This window comes from Gracilinanus agilis, chromosome 2 (assembly GCF_016433145.1).
Source record: "Gracilinanus agilis isolate LMUSP501 chromosome 2, AgileGrace, whole genome shotgun sequence".
Lineage (NCBI taxonomy): Eukaryota > Metazoa > Chordata > Mammalia > Didelphimorphia > Didelphidae > Gracilinanus > Gracilinanus agilis.
In genome coordinates, this window is record NC_058131.1 from 604,516,490 (window position 1) to 604,538,337 (window position 21,848).

Consider the following 21,848-nt stretch of genomic DNA (forward strand, 5'->3'; position numbering starts at 1 on the left):
AGATAGCAGCTTTATTTCACTAACATCAAAGTATAATTTTTCCCTTTGCTTATATAAGCTTTTTGAATGATTTTCAAGCTTGAATTAAATTTTTAGGATTTTGGTACTTTTATTTTTTCTTTATTTATTGGGAGACATTGAGTAGGGCATCTAACAAGAATAACCATGTTATTGTTGGAATTGTTTAGGTCCATTGAGGTTAGAGCAGTTCAAAGTAGGCAATACCCTAAAGAAAACTACTTGCTTTTACTGTATAAGCTGATTTCAAAAAAATTTTTTTCTGATTATGTTGATGGGTGGCATGCATATTATAAATATCCTCTAATCTAGTTTGTTAGTTAATTGACACCCTTCTTGGTCTCCATGAACTTAGGTCCTACTCGGATAACCAAAAAAAATTAATAATTGCCTATGCATACACAGAAGTTTGTTTTATTCTTGAAATCGATACCAAGAATACTATGAGGTTTTTAAACACATGTGATTCCAATTTTATCTAAGCTTTATTTAGATACTCTGGAGAAAAATAAAGAAACTCTTTCCCTAGCTTCCTTCCTTGCAACACTTATTAAGCAACTACAGATTTCTAAGGTGTTGTCCTGGGCAATTTGTTTCAAACATACCATTGTAGATTTTTAAAGGAATGGCCTCCACCTTAACCAAAACATGGTATTTTGGTCCAGCTTCCTAACCCACATAGTCTCTGCTTCCCTAAAATTTTCTCCTATCTCCACATACCTAATCCTCAGGTACTCCCCCCCAAAATGGTCAAAATTAGTTTATCAAAGTGATCATCCTTATATTAAAATTTACCAGAGCCTTCCTTTTCCCCCAGAAAGAATCCTAGACCTGAGAGTCAAGATATATGGGCTTTGATCCTGTTCTTGCCATTACTTAGCAACGTGGTCTTCCATAATTCTCTTCACTTTTCTGGGTCTTAATTTCTTCAAGTATAAAATGTGGGGAAGGAGAAATTAAAGTCCCCATTTGTCTCTAATATTCCATACTAGTTAACCCAGAAAACAAAACAACAAACACCAAATCACTAATTTTTTAAAAATGATTTTGAAAGTACAAAAAGTAAACCAGTAAGAAAATCCATCTTGACTCTAATAAAATTAAACCTGATTGGGAGATGATGGGATATCATTTGAATTTACCTGGTCTCTTCTCCCATTTGTAAGTGAATATTGGACCACAAATGGACCTTATCATATTCCTGACAAAACAGACCATTTGTGGAAAAGCCAGTTGCATGACTTTCCCTTGGATGCCTTACCAAATGGCATAGATTTTCAGGTGCTTGATATTCTATCAACCCCATCACTGTTCTCCCTATCATCCAGAATAAAACCTGAAAATCATCAATGGCCATCCTCTTATCCTAAGCATTCCAGTCACAAGTAACTCTAAAACTCTGTTCAGTATCTCCAGTAGATCTGTGGTATTAAAGCCAAACTCCTCAATATACATTCAAAGCTCTCCAAAGTTACAAGTACTATTCTACCTCTTTAACCTAATCTCCCAATATTCCCTAAGATATCTTCCTCTCCAGCCAGATCAAGCTCCTTACATATCTCTCAGCTCAGCCTGCCTTATTTCCCACTCTAATCTTTTGCTCATTCTGTTACCTGGGCTTAATTATCCTTCTCCTCCTCTCTGCCTATCATGATCTTTTCCATCCTTCAAGGTTCATCTCATGTATCATTATATCTTCTCTATGAGATATTTCCTATCTACTCCAGACTGGACTAATCTTTCCTTTCTCTGATCGGAGTTCTTAGTGTCTATAAATCAGTTAATCATAATTGTTTCACATCATTACTTAATTGTTCCCTATGCGCATGCTTTGCCTTCAGAGATAGACTGTGGATTACACAGAAAGAAGGAGCTATATCTAAAATTTCTCCTCTTTGTGCCTTACCTGGTATGATGTATATAATAGGAGATAAAAAAAAGTTTGTCTTATAGAGATTAAATAGAGCCAGGCACTAGCCAATCTTTTCCTGAGATCTGTTGGTTTGAACATTTAAAATTATACTCAGAGTATGCCAACTTATAAAAAGTATAATCAGCAAAAAAATTCTCTAATTTGATGAAAGATGGAGTTTTAAGCCAAACTAACATAGGCAGTGTTTGGAGAAAGCCCAGTTTAAAGATTATTAGTAGTCGTTACTGGCAACAAGAACTAGTCCCTGAATATCTCATTATGTCTAGATATGTACAGAACGTTTCTAGGCAAGGCCTTTGATGTCAGCTTTGTGTTGTTGCTAGTTTAACTTTGATCACTGGTTAGTTTTCTCTAACCATCAAGTTAATTGTCATGACAAGGATATTGAGTATAAACACTTCTGTTAATTTTACATGGAAATTTGTTAGCAAGAAAACTCATCATAGAGATATTAGTAACTACTTTTGTAGGATTTTCTTTTTTCCCTTAAAAATTTTTCCAGATTACATGTGAATACAATTTTTAATAATCATTTTCTGATATTTTATAGTCTTTGTTCTCTCCTTTCCTCTCACCCCTTCTCCTTCCCCAATAACAGGGAATATGATTGTACATAGTTCATCATGCAATACATATTTCTATGTCATGTTGTGAAACAAGACACATACTGCTTACACTCAAGAAAAATTCATGGAGGAAATGAAGTGGAAAATGGCATGCTTTAATTTGCATTTAGTCTCTGTCAGTTCCTTCTATGGCAATAGACAGCCTTTTTAGCCATGAGTTCCTCAGAGTTTTCCTAGAGTCTTGTCTTGTTGATAATAGTTAAGTCATTCATAGTTGATCATTGTACACTATTGTTGTTACTGAGTACAACATTCTTCTGGATCTGCTCACTTCACTTTGCAGCACTTCATATAAGCCTTTCCAGGAGAATATTTTCTTTAATTGATCATTTTGGTCAATTAAAGTATGACTTCTATATCTTCATTTTGGCACCAATAAGATCAATAATACCAAGACCACAACCTATAAGTTTTACGATTCTTTGTTCTAGGCCCAGAAGATTTCCTACCTTAGCAGAACAGCTGTGTAGTTGGCCTCTCAGTATAAAATATATCATTGTGGTTTCTTTGTATTTGCTCCCATTGGTGGGACATTTTTGCACACATGTGTTATGTGTGCTTGATTAATTCGAGGCCAATGAAATGTAATGTATCAAGTTTATCTCTAAAGTTTACTAAATAGGGACACTGGAGCAATTAGAAAATAAAAATAAAAATTCAGAGATCCAAGACCAAAATATTTATAGAAGTCAGTCCACATTGTACACAGAATTAAATATGCTAAAGTTTTACAACTGCCATGCTGCACAATGTTTCTTTTTCTTGCAAAAAAACAAAACCCAAATCCCAAATAAAAAAATAAAAACCTACATTGTTTATTAGTCCTTGATTACTTAATTGATACATTACCTAAGTGGGCTTTAAAAAATATGTTATATATCAATACCCAGACTAATGCTTCTTTTTTCCCCTCTCCGATTTCTTTTTTCTCTTGTAGAGAGAATCACAGCGAGATTGAAAGACGTAGAAGGAACAAGATGACCCAGTACATCACAGAGTTGTCAGACATGGTTCCTACATGCAGTGCTCTAGCTCGAAAACCAGATAAGTTAACCATACTACGCATGGCAGTCTCACACATGAAGTCCATGAGGGGTACTGGAAACAAATCTACTGATGGAGCCTATAAACCTTCATTTTTAACAGAGCAGGTAACATTCCCCTTTCCACCATTATTTAATTTATCATCATATTTTCTTTTCCAAGTAATTCTAAGTTGCAGAATCAAAAGTAAAAAAAAAAATGATATTGAGACAATATACCTGAGCCCTTGGCAGATGTCCATAGTTGTAGGGGAAGATGATGGCGGAGAAGCGAGGCAAGGTGTATAAAGAAGACAATCCATAGAAAAATATAAAAGAAGAGGTGAGAGAAAGGAGAACCATGATGGAGCAATCTAAAAAGGAAAGGGAAGAGAACATTTAAGAAGACAGGTCACTCAGCAGTTTCAAAGGCTACTGAAAAGTCACTAAGAATTAGAATTTAGAAAAGGTCATGGGATTTGACATTTTGTAAGTAACTGGTAACTTTCCAGGGAGCAGTTAAAGGGATTCACATGAGTTTGAAGGGGCTTATGGATGTTTTTAGGTTGATAACATATGAATTATTGTATTTCATGTAGGCACAGCATTTTTAGTACTAGATATTAAACATTAGATGTTATGAATAAACATCTTTATTCTTTGATTTGATCAGTACAAGGTATAGACAGTCTGTGAACAACTAGTAGGCAGAAACTTTGTGTTCTGTATATAGCTTAGCATATTAAAGCATTCAATAAATAATGAATATTTTAATAAATGTTTAAGGAGTAACTTGATTCTCTCCTTGTCCAGCATTTTTAGCTTCTCCCTGTGGATTAGCTTTTGTATTCAAACATGCTCAGGTATCTCCTATCTTTTAAAAAACCTTAAACAGTTTCACATGACTTCATTGTCCCTTTAATTGTTTACCTACCTCATATGGACAGAGTGCAGCACCAAACCTGGAATCAGGAAGATCTTCCAGAGTTCAAATCTGCCCTCAAACACTTAACCAGCTGTGTGATGCTGGGCAAGTCACTTAACCCTGTTTGCCTTAGTTTCATCATCCGTAAAATAAGCTAGAGAAGAAAATGACAAATCACTCTAGTATCTTTACCAAGAAAACCCTAAAGGAGAGTTCAAAGAGGGCCACAAAGAGTTGAACATGAGAAAAATCTCCTTCCAAAACTTACAGTAGCTTTACTTCCAAATGCTTAAAAGTGATCTGCACCCTCCATTTTTTCACTATCTAATGGAAGAAATTTTGGAGCTGGAAGCAAAAGACCCGGTCTCATATTCTCATTCTACTACTTAATAATTAGGTAACTTCTGGTGAACCACTGCTCTTTTTGAGACCCCGGTTTTTCCATCTGTAAAATAAGGGGGATGGACTATTATGTTCTTTCCAACTTTCTTGTTTCTATTCCTTTTTTTTTTTACCTTTCTAAAATCTTCTTTGGAATTTTATTAAAACTACCAGATTCCTCAAACAAGTAATTTAATTTTCCACAGACACAATCAAACTGCAATTACTAAATGAAGAGTTGCCTTCATGCTAGTGGGAAAATTTATGCTTTGTTGAGTTTTAAATTAAAATGGCTCATATGAGTAGAAATGTCTAATATGTAGTTGAAAATAGGATGTTCTGGTGAAAGACCGAGATTAGAGATTAATGAAATCTGTCTCATGAGATCTCTTTTTTTGGATGGCAGTGTGGGACTCAGAACTAGGAAATAAGGAGACCTGATTTCAAGTCCTTTTATGTGCTTGGTTAGCTAAGTGACTTTGGGTGAGTCACTTTAATGTCTTGCCCTTCCATTTCCTCATCTGTAATTCTAAGTATGTTTGAAATAGATTATTTCCAGTGTCCATTTTAACTTTATAAAACCCATAATTCTATTGTCCTTTTGAACCATCTATTTAAATGTGTACTGTTAATTTAATGATCTTTTCCATGTTGATGCTCCAAAACTAAACCCGGGGAGATTAATTGACCAAATGCATAAAATATAGACTTGCTTGAAGCCATAGACCTGGTCTTTAATGGAGTTGGTCTGAACCCAGGCTTTCTATCTTCAGTTCTTTGATCTATATGACCATGTTTTGGAGATGGACTTTGGGAACTACACATAGCACAGTGAGAATCCAAAAGAATCTTGATGGGCTAAATGTAAGACCAAATCTAATAAAATGATATTTCATAAAGAAAAATATAAAGTCTTACTCTTGGGTTCCAAGAATCATCTTCACAAGTACAAGAAGAAGGGAGTTATGGCTAGACAGCAATTTGTCTTTAGGAAGATCTTAATGTTTTAATGGACTGTCAGCTCAGTGTGAGTCAACAGTGTGAGCTAAGAAAGCTAATCCATTTTAGGCTGTATTAAGAGAGGAATTTTGCCCAGGATTAGGGAAGTGATAATCCCTCTTATCAGACCACATCTGGGATATTGTGTTCAGTCTGGGCTGCACATTTTAGAAAGGATGTTTATATACTTCAGAGACAGAGAGGGAGTGTATGTACAAACATATCTATATGTATACATTTATATTATGCACACATTAAACATACATGTATGCATATCTTATTTTAATTTCTATTGTGTTGTATATGTATGATGTGTGATATATACATGTATTATGTTAATTTATATTATATCATTATATATTTATGCTGGCATTTATATGTCACTGTAAGATTTGCAAAATGATTTACAAATATCATCTCACTTTATCCTTGTGACAACCCTAAGAGATAGCTGCAATTTTTCCTATTTTATCATTGAAGAAACATAGAGGTTAAATGACTTGTCCAGAGTCACATCAAAATAAATATCTAAGACTGTATTTGAACTCATTTCTTCCTTACTCCAAGTTATGAGGTCTATATATTTTACTACCTAGCTGCCAATATAAGATGAAGAAATTCCCTTTGGGAGGTTTTGTGTGTGTGTGTGTGTGTGTGTGTGTGTGTGTGTGTGTGTGTTTAAGATGGAGGAAAGAAGACATAGAAAGGATGTGATAGCTGTTTTTAAGCATTTAAAGGTTGAGTCTTGGAAAGGGAGTATATTTATTCTGCTTGGTTTTAGAGAAAAGAACTAGGAGCAATGCATGGATGTTCCCAAAGGGTTGGCTTAGGTTTTATGGGAAGAAACTTTTCCTCACAATTGGATCCATCTAGAAATAAAATGGACTGTTTCAGGAAGTCATGGGTTCTCCCTTATTAAAAAGCTTCAAGCATTGGCTCAGTGACCACTTGTCAGGTCTTTTGTTGCCCTCAGAAATTCCTCTTAGGATTCTGTGATTCTGACTTATGGACTCAAAGCTTGAGTCAATGGGAGGAGATTATTTATCTGAAATATTTTTTTCTGGTTGGTAAATTGTTGATCAACTGAGAGCTTCAAAAAAGAATGATGAAATAGTCCTTCGCCCCACCCCAAAGCTTATAAAACTTCCCTTTTATGGAGGACCTAATGATTAAACTCAGTCATCAAAGTGGTCCAGCTTGAAATACATTTTCCTATGAGATTTGCTGCTATATCAGACATGCAAGCCTCTGACTCTATTCCTTCAATAAATGATCATTTAACTAAAGAATTCCTCAAAAGAATGTCCAGTATCTATATTGCCTCTTTTTATATATCTGTTGACCTATACAAGATTTAAAATACAGCCAAATGGCTATTTGTTAAAACAATGAATTACCTTAAGTAGTCTCATTGTTTGAATTAATACTGCTTATCACCACTGAACTGGAAGTAATTACCGTATTTTACGTAATTATAACTTCAATTAGTGCAAATGGGAATACAATCTACAGTTTACAGTGATTCATTATTCTCACTATCTGGGACCTGACAGAAAATCTGTAAACAATATTTATATAGAGTAGATGATTAAATAAATGCATTTTAAATAAAATTGACAACCTAGTCACTTCGAAGCCCATAATAGTATTCCAGATATAGTATCTGTCTATATGTAGAAAAGCTAATCAGGTTCATTCACATATATCATCTGAATTTCTTTTTTTTTATTTAATTTAATTTTGATTTTAATATTTTTGTCTACCAATTATGTGCCATATCGATTTTCCACACAAGTTTCCCCAAGTTATATGATCTGTTGTCTGAACTTCTTAAACCAGGTAACAATAACTTCTTTACCTTGCATCAGGAAGGAAACTGCACCTCACTCCTCTACTGTTTAGACAGGATAAATTGATTTTGGTGAAATTGATTTAGTGCCACTCAACCCTCCCTAAGATGACACGTGGCTTTCTGCAACTAATTGGTTTCACATAGTTTCCTGCTTTCAGCTAAAAATAGCTCTGTACTAAGACCTAAGAGGCTTTTTAAGGTATATATTCCATTTTTCCAGGTTTTAGCTATCTGAGGCAGTGTGGGATCATGGTGATACGAGCTCTAGACTCAAAATTAGAAAAGCCAGTAGAGGGAGTGACCTTCCAGTCCTTCAGTTTCTCTCACATAAATTGAGGGCCATGCAACCTACTATACTCACTGTATTAGGATGAAAATGAAAATCAAATGAATCTTGAAATGTCAGAAGTGGAAGAGAACTTGGAGAATCAGTGAGTTTAATCAGTCCTCTCATTTAATAACTAGGAAGGAGAGAGAGAGAAGATGACTTATTCCAGTTAAAATAACTAGTCAGTGGCAAAGCCAGGACCTGGGTCTTAAGATCAGAAATTGAGAGTTGGAAAGGATCTGAGAAGTCAAAATGTCTAAACCTGTCATTTTCCAGATGAGGAAACAGAAGTCCTCTTCATTCTAAATCCTGTTCTCTATTCCCTCTGCTTCCGTACCTCTCAAAGAAACAGAAGGTTCTTGAGTATCAGTACAGGATCCCTTCTGCTGCAATACAGAGATAATATATGTGAAGAGAGCCTTGTACAATCACAGGGGGCTGTTTTTAAGTTGTTATAGTTGTTATTTATCATGAGGACAAAGATTCAGCTTGAGGAGAACAGGAAGAGGATATAAAATGAAGGTGCAAACCGTAGTGAGAAACAGCATGGCCAACAGTTGGCAGGCAGACATACATATGGACCCTCCTTCCTCAGTTGCTCTTGGCATATGCTGTTCTTGTAACACTGATGCTATTTGAATATTCACAAAAAGACAGCGTTGCTATTATGAGCAGAATTAGTCTCAGTAGTGGTCCTGTCATACAAGATGAGCCCATTCCATACCAGTTAATCATTGGGGAGCCAATAAGCATCTGTGAAATGCCTACTACATGCCAGACACTGAGTTGAGTATTGTGTCCTAAGTTTCTAAGGTAATTTTGCCAAAAAGAGAGTCAGAGTGTATTGGGGGACTCTGGGGGAAGAGAATGACCTGTCTCATTTTCTAAACTAATTGAGTGTTGTGTTCTTTCTAAGTTATCGCTTTATTGGTGGCCATAATATAACTCCCAGATAACCGGGAATAATGAGAAAATGAGCTTGCATTTGTGTTTGCTTTTTTGAGTTTCCTAATTTTAATCTCTTCTCCCAAGGAACTAAAACATCTCATTCTCGAGGCTGCTGATGGATTTCTGTTTGTAGTTGCGGCTGAAACTGGGAGAGTCATCTATGTGTCTGATTCAGTCACACCAGTTCTGAATCAACCCCAGTCTGAGTGGTTTGGTAGCACCCTTTATGAACAGGTTCATCCAGATGATGTGGAAAAACTGAGAGAACAGCTATGCACTTCTGAAAACTCAATGACAGGTTAGTGATCTATAAAGTGTCTTTGTTTTTTAAAAAAAATAATCCCGTCCACATGAGGCTTATTTTATCGTTTAGAACTAGTTTCAAAAAAGGTCAGAATAACTCAAGGCTGCTTATAGCTTAAGGACTTAGATTAGATGGCTTTGCCATAACTTGGGTTTGTGAATTCTATGCTCAGTAGACTACTTTCCTATTCTCCCACTTACCAGGAATTTTTTTCTGAACACTGACATCAGTTGTTGGTTAAATTGTAATAGCAACAACCCTGTTGTTCAGTTGTTTTTCAGTTGTCTTCAATTCTTTGTGACCCTATTTGGGGTTTTTGTGGCAGAGATACTGAAGTGACTTGCCATTTCCTTCTCCAGATCATTTTATAAATGAAGAGATTGAGGCAAACAAAGTTAAGTGACTTGCTTAGGGTCACACAGTAAGTATCTGAGGCCAAATTTTAACTTAGGAAGTTGAGTCTTCTTGAATCTCTATCTGCTATGCCATTTAGCTAGTGTAGTATGAAGTAAAAAAATCAGTGTCATAGATTCAGAATAAAAAAGAATCTGAAAGGTCATAGTGTCCAAACTTTTCATTTTGCAGATGAGTAAATCAGAGGCATGGAGTAATTCAGTGTCTTGTCTAGTCACGTGGCTAGTAAATAGATAGAAATCAAATTCAGGTCTTTCTAATTATATATCTGGTACTTTATCCACTATACTAACTAGCTGCCTTTTTTCATGCAGAAGGTTCATATTTGATCTGTGATATAGCAGAAATGCCATATTCAGAGCTTAGTTGTAGGAATAGATAAAAATAGAGTGTCATCACAGATATCAAACAGTAAAATATTAACCTTACTATGTTAGGTTTCTTAAGGAAATAAACATGTATGAAAAAAGTTGAAAAAAGTTCCCATATATGCAAGAATATTTATAGCAGTATTTTTATGATAACAAATAATTTGAAAGAAAGTCAATTCTCAATGATGGGGAACACAAGAATAAACTGTGGTGTATAAATATAATGGAATATTTCTGTGCCATAAGACATTATTAATATATATCCAGAGAAACATAGAAAGTTTTGTAGGATCTGATTCAGAATAAAGTAAGAAGGACCAATAAAACAATATATACAATGACAACAGTTTAAAAAGAAAGAGCAATCAAAAGTAAAGATTGCAAAATTACAAAGAACAAACATTCTGCAAGGAAGAGATATGAGAAGACATCCTCTTACCTTTGTAAAGGTGGAAGGTTCATCAATCAGTTTTACTGATTTTTCTCTTTTTTTTCTTTAAATGTATTATTTGTTATATTAGACAGCTTCTTGGTGAAAGGAAAAGGAGTTATACTAGGAATCCTCTCTAGTCATTGACTTGATACTTGAGAGGTATGTGGTGAAGAGTAATAAGACTATAATTAAAAATTAATTTTATTTGCTATCTTTTTTGGGCATTAAAAATTATATATTTTCATGGACACTATCATTTGGGGAATATGCACCATTTATTAAACTTTCTCTGGTAATTATCAATCAATATTCACTGAATATAATCCATAGCAGTCACTTCAATAGATGAAGGGTCCTAAATATAAGATGATATATCATAATAACAATAATTTCAAACTGAATTTGAATAATTGTTGAATAATTTCAACTGAAAAAGATGTTGTTGTTGTTGTTATGTCTGAGTCTTTGTGACCCCATTTGGTATATGCGTGGCAAAAATTCTGGAGTGGTTTGCCATTTCCTTCTCCAGCTCATTTTACAGATGAAGAACTAAGGCAGATAGGGTTAAGTGACTTGCCCAGGGTCACACTACATAGCAAGTGTCTGAGACCAGATTTGAACCCAGGAAGGTGAGTCGTTTCTGACTTTAGGCCTAGCATTCTACCCACTATGCCATCTAGCTGACTCAAAGAGATTTTTGAGGTCTTCTAATTCAGCTCCCTCATTTTGCAGCTGAAGAAATCAATATCCATATTGTTTGAATTTCTTGTCTAAGATCCCATAGGTATTTAGAGGCAAAACCAGGATTAGAACTTTAACTCTTTTATGTCAAACTATCCAATTAGGTTAGATTCTAATATCTTAGAATACTATACTGAAATATTTTGTGATTTGATTTCCTGTTGCTCTCTCTAATTTTATTTAATTCTAATGTCAATGCTTTTAAAAATTATGCCATGCTATTCCCTATATTAACAGTTACATAAAAGAGATATATTTTATTAAGCCTCTTGACAGAAAATAAGAAACTTTAGGAATAAGATGGTCATAATCCCACATCTACAATATTCTGTTCAGATCTAGGCTCAACTCTTAAAGGAGGCCATTAGAACAGAGGTATCAGATTCATAACCCAGGATGCACAACTCCCTAGAAAAATGTATTTGGGAAATGTTTAATAAATTAAATAAAAATATAGTACAGCATAGATTTTCTAAGTCTATGTGTAGCCCATTGAATCTGTTTCTATTTGAGTTTGACACCACTGCTGTAGAGCATTTAGAAGAATGCATCTAGCATATTGGAGGACCTTCAGTTCATTGCATATGGTCTTAATATTTAATTTGACTCTGCCTGAACATCTGGAGAGTGATTGTAGGATCCCTCCTTGGCAGAATCTGGAACATTCTTACGTACGGTTGAATACCAATGTACATATTAAATAATAAATATATGGCGATCAGTTGAAGAAACTGGAGGTGTTTAGCTTAAAGAAGAGAAGACTCAATGGTGACTTGGAACCTCTCTTCAGATATTCAAAGGGCTATCACAAGGAAGATGAAATAGATTTCTCATGTTTTTTCTAAGAGGGAAGAACCAGGAATAATGAATAGAAGTTGCAAAGTGGCAAATTTAAGCTTTATGTCACCAAAAACTCCCTAATAATTGGAATTGTCCAAATGTTGTATGGACTGCCTTGGAAAATGATGGGTACAACTCATTGGAGGGCTTCAAGAAGAGCCTGGATCACTACTTATTGAGTAAGCAATCAGAAAGATTTCTTCCAGGTATGGTTTAAATTAGATGACCGATGTGGTCCCTTCTCATGAAATTTCTGTGATTCTGTCAATATAATAGCATGTAGCTCGCTAATGGGTAACATTCCATTCCTGAAAACTGATGAGAGACATTTTTCCAAATGTATATTTGCAAATATAAAAAAAATGTACATTTAACTGGAGAAAGACCTTAATATATATAAAGTCTACTTCATTATTTATCATAACCTATTACCTTTTCCACCAGTGCACCTAGGTGGTGCAATGGATAGAACACTGGGCTTGGATTTAATAAAACTCATCTTCATAAGCTCAAATCTGACCTCAGACACTTACTAGGTATGTACCATGGGCAATTCACTTAACCCTATTGTCTCAATTCCTCATCTGTAAAATGTTCTGGCAAAGAAAATGGCAAACCGCTCCAGTATCTTTGCCAAAAAAAACCCAAAACAAACAAACCCAAGTGCGGTCATGAAGAGTCAACACGACTGAACACCAGCAAAATTTCCCTTCCTCTTTCAGTTAAATGGTAGCCATTTATATCACTAAGCTCCATGGCCTTCTAAAAGATATCTCTTTCTTGCCAACAGTAGTAGCTATGGAATTCTGAAAAAGAACTGCTCCATGAAACCCCTACTGTGGGATCTGTTGAGAAAATATAGAATGGTGTGTGTAAGCAGTATGAGATGAAATACCCAAGTGACTGGTACAGACATTAAGTTTTCTAGGTGTTCCAAATACTTTCTTGGTTATAAAACAGTCAAAGCTAAATTTTTACTCATTTTAAATCTTGGGGGAAAATAAATATGGGTTTTCATAAACCAAGGTGCCTCCATAATATTAACATTTTGTAAATGATACTTGGGAAGCTCCTTATCAGACTTTGCTCCCTCTTCCCCATGGTTTTTTGGTTTACATTCTATTGAAATGTGAGAATATTGAATAGGAATGAGAAGTTTGCCCCACAGAATCAGAACTGAAGCTTTACTATGTAAATGTCTTCAACACATACATTGATATTCAACCCTATGTCAAAATGTTCTGGTTTCTGCCAAAATGGGGATCTCACACCCGTTCTCCAGATGTTCAGGCAGAGTCAAATTAAATATTACCAATGAAAACACCAGCAGGATAAATAATAGCAAGACTGAAGTGGGAAAGCATGTGGAGTTCCAGTAAAGAATATATGAGAACAAAATGCCCCCAGGACTGTCATCTTTCCAATAAAACAATATCCTTTGTATTCTTGAGGCTGGCATCAATCAGATTAACAGTTCAATTTCTCCATTACATTAAGACTGTACTAGACTGTGTTTTGATTATTCAATGTTAATTATTAAAATACCTATCAAACTTAGGAAAAGGGCATTATGCTTGAGTGGGTAAAAGGAGAAAAAAGGGTGAAAAGTTTAGATAACACAAAGTCCTTGACCTCTTGGAGGTTACCATCTTGTATTAATAATGATTTAGGAGAGGTCAGTCAAAATTCTCAATCCAAAAGGGTTTCAGAATTCTTATTTGCTCAATTCATGTGCATGACCCAGTTGTGATTGGCAGACTTGATCTCCCTGTGAGTTGTGAGGCCACAGTACAGAGATGCTTTTAGCATTGAATCAGAGTCTTTGACTGAGACAAATTCCTGTCTCTGATAACAATTAGGAGTAGGAAACTGATGAGAAATTTTAAGCTGATTTGCAATTCTCCTCACTGAAATTTCAACAGCCTCTATATTTCTCTAACAGGCCAAAGAGAGTATAATACACTGATTTGATTTTCCTCCTACACAAGTGTAAGAGAAAACCCAAATGAGGCTGTGGATAGTTGCTACTGCTACATTTTTCAGTAATCATTACAATATAAGACCTTACATTTGTATAAATCTTGCAGTTAAAGCACTTTCACATGCATTTATCTCATTCAATCTTCATAATAATCCTTTGAGTTATCATCACAGGCTTCTCATTTCATACACATCCTTCTCCTAAATACTTGTTTAAAAAATCAAATGAGGAGCCAGAGGCTTGGAGAAATTAATGGACTTCCTTGAGATCACACAGCTGGTGCATGGAAGAGGCAGAATTAGAATTCAATTCTTCTTACTACTAGGTCAGTGTCTCTCAGTGATCTACTAGACCTTCTGTGTCTAAGTTTCACAAATAACTCTATTTCTCTTTCTGCTAGTTGGATTATTTTAACAAATTCTGGAAAATGGTATTTAACAATATTTATCATTTTGCCTTTTTTAGGTCTCTCTTCTCTTTCTGGAGAGCCCATCTATTTTCATAGTGTCAATGATTCTGTTGATACTGAAGACTGGAATTCATATCTCTGCACTTTACCTCTTATCTAAGATCCACCTCAATATTTCTAACTCCTAGGCATTTCTTTGCAAATGTTTATCTAAAATTGACTCATCACTTATCCTTCTACTTTCTATTCTCCTCCCCCACCCAAAAATAATGTCATCTTCCAACTTTCTAGTCAATAAATGGTATTATTATGCCGTTCATAATTCTCTTTACCAATCTAAACTCTATTCATACTTTTAAAGTCCAGTTAAAGCTTCAGCTCTATGAAGCCTTTTGGGATCGTGCTAGTCTAACATATTCTCTTCCTTCTATAAATTACTGTGACATTTATTATCTATACTTTTCAATTGGCATTTAATTATAGATTATATTATAAAATTTTCTAACTTTATTGTATTCTTACCATATCATTCCAGAGTTTTCTTTTTAATCAATCAGTCAACATTTTAGGTGTCTGTGACATGCTGGAAAAGAGCATTATATAAATGAGGCACAGGAGCAATGGGGGAAAGATGAAAGTTTTGTCTTGGTTCCTCCAATTAGATATAAGCTGCTTGAGGGCAGGGAACACATCTTTTATTTCCCTACAGCATCCAACACAGCTAACATTTCAGAAATAATTCTTTCTTGATTAAATTACTTAATAGTTTTCCCAATTAATTATTAATGGTTAATAATTAATCTTCAACATCTAACAATGGTGGAAGGGATTCTACTTTTCTGATGAGTTTTTAATCTTAACACTAAATGTCTTTTGTTTTACTCGGTAAGCAGAGCAATTGAGTCTGAATAGTACTCTTGTTCTATGAAACAGTTGGATTGGGTACCATATGTAGTTCTTGTGTACCTGTTGTCTCCATGTAGCAGCAATAGGAAATCTAGCCAGGTATTTCTGATTTGAATGACTGATCTTGAAATTTGCCTTATGTAATAACAAATGAACCTGAAGATTAACATTTGCATCAACCCTCAAGCCCTCTTTAGATCATGCATACCAATAAACTCTTCTGCATTCCTAAGTACTCCAACTCTAATCAAGATATTTATGCTTCCTTTTGAATTTGGTTTAATAGAATTTGGTTGGCTAGAGCCATAGGAAAAAAGGGTTCTAGATTTTTTTTCTCCTTTGTGACACTGCATCATTGTAGGTGTGTTAGATTTGAGAGTCCCAAGAGAAAAAGGCACCTAGCAAACAGGGGAATTCTGTTCAGTGAAACATTTGGGATATGCTACTTGAAAACAGGAAAGCCAAACTGAAGAGGAGTCGCAAGTCCAGATGAAACATTTGTGCTGCTTCATATGACATTATGTACCTCAGGAGTGGTGTTCACCAGTGTGATGGAGGCTAGTGGCAATGAATAATTTTGTTTCTAGTGGCAACAGAGCTGAATTCTTTGTGGGTTTTTTTTGTTGTTTTCTTTTTCTCCTTCTGGTCTCTATGCTTGGCTGTTGTTCTGAGGTTCCCTTCTGTGTTTACCATTTTCTATCTCTCTGACAATCTGGAAATCAGGATTCCTCTATGAAAAAAGAAACCTAAATCTTTTCTTTCTTAAGCCCAACTATATAGAAAGCTCATGACCTCGAACCCAATTTTCTTGTTCTTTGGCATTGTAGTAAGAGACTTGCATTTCTCTCTTAGTCTTAGTTCTATTTACTATCCTTGAGATCTTAGGCAAATCATTTAACCTCCTGAATCACTGTGCTTTGCATTCAAATACTTTGGTGGTTCTTTGATTTCATTGATGTGGGTACTATCCCCAATAGTACAGAGTGTAATCCAGCCTTGCTTTCTCATCCTGTGCAGTTTATAACAAACTAATCTTAACTTGGCCAGGCAAAGCCGATAGCTCAGGTTCAAGATTGTAATGAAATAAAACACTTGCAGATCATTCGTCAGTTTGCAAATAAAGGTTTACTTAGCCATTGCATTTAAAAGGTACTTAGTAAGTATGAAGCAATTGTTCAGGAAGGCATAGTCCTTTCATGTCTATGTAAAAACACAGCTGGTCAACAGAACAGTGTGTGGTGTGTCATGGTGCCAATTCTAAAGAGCACTGACCCCATTCTGGGCTGGCCATTTCTATGCCCTTAGGTGACCAGAAAGTCAGTCAGTAGTATTGGAGCTTAGGCTTAGCCTCTTGAATTAATTAAGTCTTAGGACAGTTTCCTAACCTTTAATGTGGGGGAAATTAGCCTACTCTACATGGCAAGGAGTGTTGGTAAATATGGTCCTTACCATCCAATCTTGTCCATGCCCTTCCCATATGTCCTCCATAAGAGGGTCCACTTTCTAGGTTGAAGGTCTTCCTTTAGATTTCTTGGCATTGGGTAAATACCAAAGGAGTTTGTACATTGTCCATTGATTATTCTTCTCTCCTGCCACATGATTTCCCACTTAGGAGATACTTAAATGATCAGATAGCTAGGTAGCTCAGTAGATTGTTGGGCCTCAAGTCAGGAAGACTGATCTTCCTGAATTAAAATCTGGCCTCAGACACTTAATAGCTGTGTGACCCTAGGCAAATCATATAGCCTTGTTTACCTTAGTTTTCTTATCTATAAAATGAGCTGAAGAAGGAGATGCCAAACCACTCCAGTATCTTTGCCAAGAAAACATAAAAAGAGGCCAAGAAGACATGAATGAATAATAAAAACAATAAATGATTGTCAAGTGACTAGGTTTTGTTTTCCTCTTTTATAACAGAGACATTACTAATAGCTTTGCTTTCATTCACATGATTGATGGGAAGATGAAATGAAAGCTAGGTACTGTGAAGTTGGGGGCTGGTTGGGTGGCTCAGTGGATTGAGAGTTTTTTTAAAAAAGAAAACTGTAAAGTTGTATACAAATTAAGATATTATTCTTATCATTTTAAATGATATATTAACAACTAGGTACTTTCAAAGAGAACTCCCAATGCCTGACATAAATTAATGGTCTTATACTTTTGAGTGAAAAGTTGTACAAAAACTTTTGGGGCCAAAGCAGCTACATTTGGGGTGTACACCTTGGCTGGGAAGGGGTAACTTTTCCAGTACTTTTGTAGTTCCAGGAAACTCAGAAAGGGCCTTTGTATAGATGTATAGATGCAAAATTGAAATACATGGAATTTACTATGACCTGCAGGCATCTTTAGATTTTTACTTCAGGACTAGAATGAGCTCTAGAATTCAGGGATCTTTCCATGGAAATGATTACAATTTGAGACCACTCAGGAGAAATATTGTACCATTTGAACTACATCTGGACAGAACTTCGACTCCACAGAAATCTCATAGAAATGTCGGGAATCCCTAAAGGTTATGGAGGGTAAATATAAAGGATTGAAATGTGACTTTGCATTCAGATCCAGAGATGGTCTTGGTACAGTGTCTTATGTCATCTGTGATGTCAATTATTGGGCAACTTTTCCATGTAGTAGGGAATTCAGCTTAGTCATAAAGGAACAGATTCCTCTGTCTTAGGCTAAATCCATAGGATTTCCCCAAGGGCTCATAGATTTATAGAATATAGAATTAGGAAGGATGTCAGAAGCTGTCTACTCTAAGCCATTTTACATTGAAACTAAGACCCAGTGAGATTAAATGACTTTTCTTCAGTTGCACATATAGCAAATGTCAACAGCAGAATTCAAATCCCAGTGCTCTGACTTTATGATTCAGGATTTTTTGCACTGCATCAAGATACTTATGATCACAAGGGTCTCACCAAACAAATGCAGAAGTCAACATAAAAAAATTCTAGATTGCCAAAACTGAGCTACACTGATAATCAGAAGATCCCAGGTTTTCAATGACTAACCAGTTTGCTCTTAAGAATATCTAAAAGTCATGATTTTTTCAAATAGGTTGGAAAAATATGTAGCCTTTATTATGAAATTGGGGCTTCTAGGGCTGATAAAGTTATCTAAATAAGAAAATTATGTGTGTGCAGATGGACTCTTGATGCTTAGAACCAATAATACCAAGAATGTGTATGGCCACTGCTCAGAGTAAAAGTCTTCAGAGCAGAATTGGTAGGGAAAATGTACCTTGGAGAGTTTTGTCTTCCTTGTACTGCCACTCTTCTATCTGATTGTTGACTTGTGGTCACTCATTTGGAATGGACATCAATGTCAATGGAAAACCCAGAACTAAAATTCCTGCAAAACTTATTTTATTGGGGGAAGCTGGATGACTCAGTGGATTGAGAGCCAGGCCTAGAGATGGGAGGTCCTGGTTTCAAAACTGGCCTCAGACACTCCCTAGCTGTGGGACCCAGGGCAAGAAACTTAACCTCCATTTTCTAGTCCTTACTGCTCTTCTGCCTTGGAACCAATACGTAGTATTGATTCTAAGATGGAAGGTAAAAATTTTAAAAAAAAATGAAACTTATTTTACGGACACTATGAAAAATCACTTCATATTATCCTTTTTCATACCTCAAGTGGTCCTAGTATGCAAATTCATAACTATGATCATTTCATTTGGTTTACCAATGGACTTTTAAGTTATAGTATTTAGAAAGTGTAATAGATTTGGAGTCAAAAGACATTTAAATCTTGCTGCTGCCTATGGGTTCTTCAGTTTACTCCTTCAGGTAAATATTTCTTCCTCTCTAAAATGAGAGGATTTTACAAAAAGACCTATCTGGATCAGTCAGTCATTCAACAGGCATTTTAAAAATATTATGTGCCAGAAACTGTGACAAACATAAAGAATATAGAGACAAAAAAATAGCCCATTACCTAAAAGTACTTACATTCTAGTAAGAGAAACAATATGTCATTAGTAGAACTGTCTAAAATACATAAAAGTAGATAGAAGGTAATTTTATCACCTTTCATCTTAGAATTGATACTAAATATCAGTTCTAAGTTAGAGTGCCAACAGATAAGCAATTGGACTTGCCCTGGATCACACAGCTAGAAAGTGTCTGAGGCTAGATTTGAACCTAGGTCGTCCCAACTCCAGGCCTGGCACTTTATCCACAGAGCCAACTAGCTACCTACAATTACAAAGGTAATTTTAGAGAAGGTTCTAGCAGCCAGAGAGTTTGGGAAATGCCCCTTGCTGAAGGGGACAGTTAAGCTTTAAAGAAAGCTAAGTATTCCAAGAGATGGAGGTGAGGAGAGCTAAATGCTATATCCTTTGAGTTTACTATGTACTATTATTGAATGGTTCTTACTACACTGAATGACAGTTAGAGAAACTGGAGTATGTTCCAGAATTAATCAGTAAACATTGATTAAGCACCTACTATGTATCAGGCACAGTACTAGCCACTAGGGATACAAATACAAAGATGAAACTATCCTGATCTCAAAGAGAATTAATAATGGCCCCCAGTTTGGAACTGTGTATGAAAAGTTAAAAACATAGTTGGGGTGCAAAGGGTGATAACTATCAACTTGGGCTTCCTGTGACACTTGGCAGAAGAAGATTTAGAGAAAAACCTCACTGATGTCTAGAAATGTTTATAAATACTGTCTTGGTAGAAGATTCAGTTAGTCACCCTGATGCCCAGTGATGCATGAAGGTCTGGAGAAGATTGATTTGTTCTCAAAATGTTGGTAATGAAAATAACTAGGTAGTACAGTACATGGAGTACTGGATCTGAAGTCAGGTGACCTGGACTCGTAACCCTTAGTTCCAGAAAATCTGAGTTCAAATCCCGCCTCAGATTCTTTTGACTTACAGTGTCACTCTAGGCAAATCAGTTCATCTCAGTCTGAGTCATTTTCCTTACTTGTAAAATGGAGATAAGATAATTGTAAGATATGGATAATTATAGCACTTATCTTCCAGTGTTATGAGGATAAAAAGAAATAATATTTGTAAAGCACTTGGCAAATCTTAAAGAGCTATCTAAATACTAGGTAGCTAGTAGTAGTACTAGTTATTATGAGTATTATTGTTACTATTGAGGCATCTTCCCACACCCAATTATATAACTTATTCTTTTGTTAATTTAAGTGAAAGTAACAATTTTAAATGTTAACATCAGATAATAAAATTGTGAACTTTCCAACAATATTAGGTAACCTAGATAAATATGGCAAATTCTTCTTCCCAGTTAATGACTCAATAAATCAGTCAATAAATAGTCAGCACTTACTCTGTTTCAGTCACAGTTCTAAGAACCGGGGATACAAAATGGGCAAATGACAGTCCCTGCCCTTATAGAACTGCTAATCTAAAGGGAGTCATTTTTAAGAGTCAGTTTTTGAAGCTGTTTTCTGCTTATTTTGTGGTCTCTGCAAGATGTTGCTTGAAATAGTAATAGAGTATTTTAATGAAAGAAAAACATCTATTTGATTTTGGGAAGCTGCCCAATTATGCAGTAACACTTAAGTGACAGATAATTTCATTTAACATTGGTTTACAGAAGGGGCTTGGAATGTGCATATGAAATGGAATTTAAATTGCTATCATCTTGGTAACCTTCCTGCTGATTTTTCTCACTAGAAGTTGTAGCCTACTTAGTTCTGTTATCCCAGATGTTTGCTGGAGCCAGTTCCTTTTCATTCTTAAATATTTACACAACTTGCTTTGTTTTGCTTTACTGCATACAAAGCATGCTAACATTGTTGAACCGTTTATGTTTTTCTCTCATATTTTACATCTAAAAATATTTCATGAATTCTAGATGAAGATTGCCAGCCAAGGCTGCTATTTCCATTATCATTCTCATATCGGAGCAGATAAAGGAGGCAGAACAGTGTTTGCACAAACACTGCCAGGTTCAAGGAGAGCTCTCTCTCTTTGCACGTCTGAAGTAACAGCACAAATCAGATGATTGATGTCTTAAGCAGAGAGCTGCTTTTTCTTCCTTCCTGTTAATCAAAGAAAGTTTTTTTAATTTTTTTTTAAACTTTGAAATTTCCCAGGATCTATTTTTCTCATCACCAGGAGGTGGTAAAGGAGGGAAAGAATTGAGGCAGTGTATATGAAGATCCCCACGTTCTTGAAAAGAAAGTAGATAAGTGGTCTCTTCCCTGAAGAAAGCCATGGTGGCTTTAGGGAAAGATTTGTGGGTCCCCATGGATCCTGGTTCAGCTAGCTACTTCCTCTCTATGTGACTTTAGTGTCAGGTGCTTTGCCTTTCTGGGCAACTAGGTGGAGTCATAATGTATAGAGCCCCAAACCAAAAGTCAGAAAGGCCTGAATTCAAATTTGACCTTAGACACTTACTAGCTGTGTGTTATTGAGCAAGTTACTTAATT

At 35.5% G+C, this 21,848-nt stretch overlaps 1 protein-coding gene across 1 annotated transcript in view; it reads left to right on the forward strand.

The window, feature by feature from the left end:
* The window catches only part of ARNT2 (aryl hydrocarbon receptor nuclear translocator 2), a 258,400-nt gene that overhangs the window by 94,685 nt on the left and 141,867 nt on the right, over positions 1-21,848 (forward strand). The window contains exons 4-5 of the mRNA XM_044660152.1: positions 3,515-3,728; positions 9,117-9,330. Of these exons, the coding sequence (XP_044516087.1) occupies positions 3,515-3,728; positions 9,117-9,330 (428 nt within the window). The remainder of the gene's footprint in view (positions 1-3,514; positions 3,729-9,116; positions 9,331-21,848) is intronic.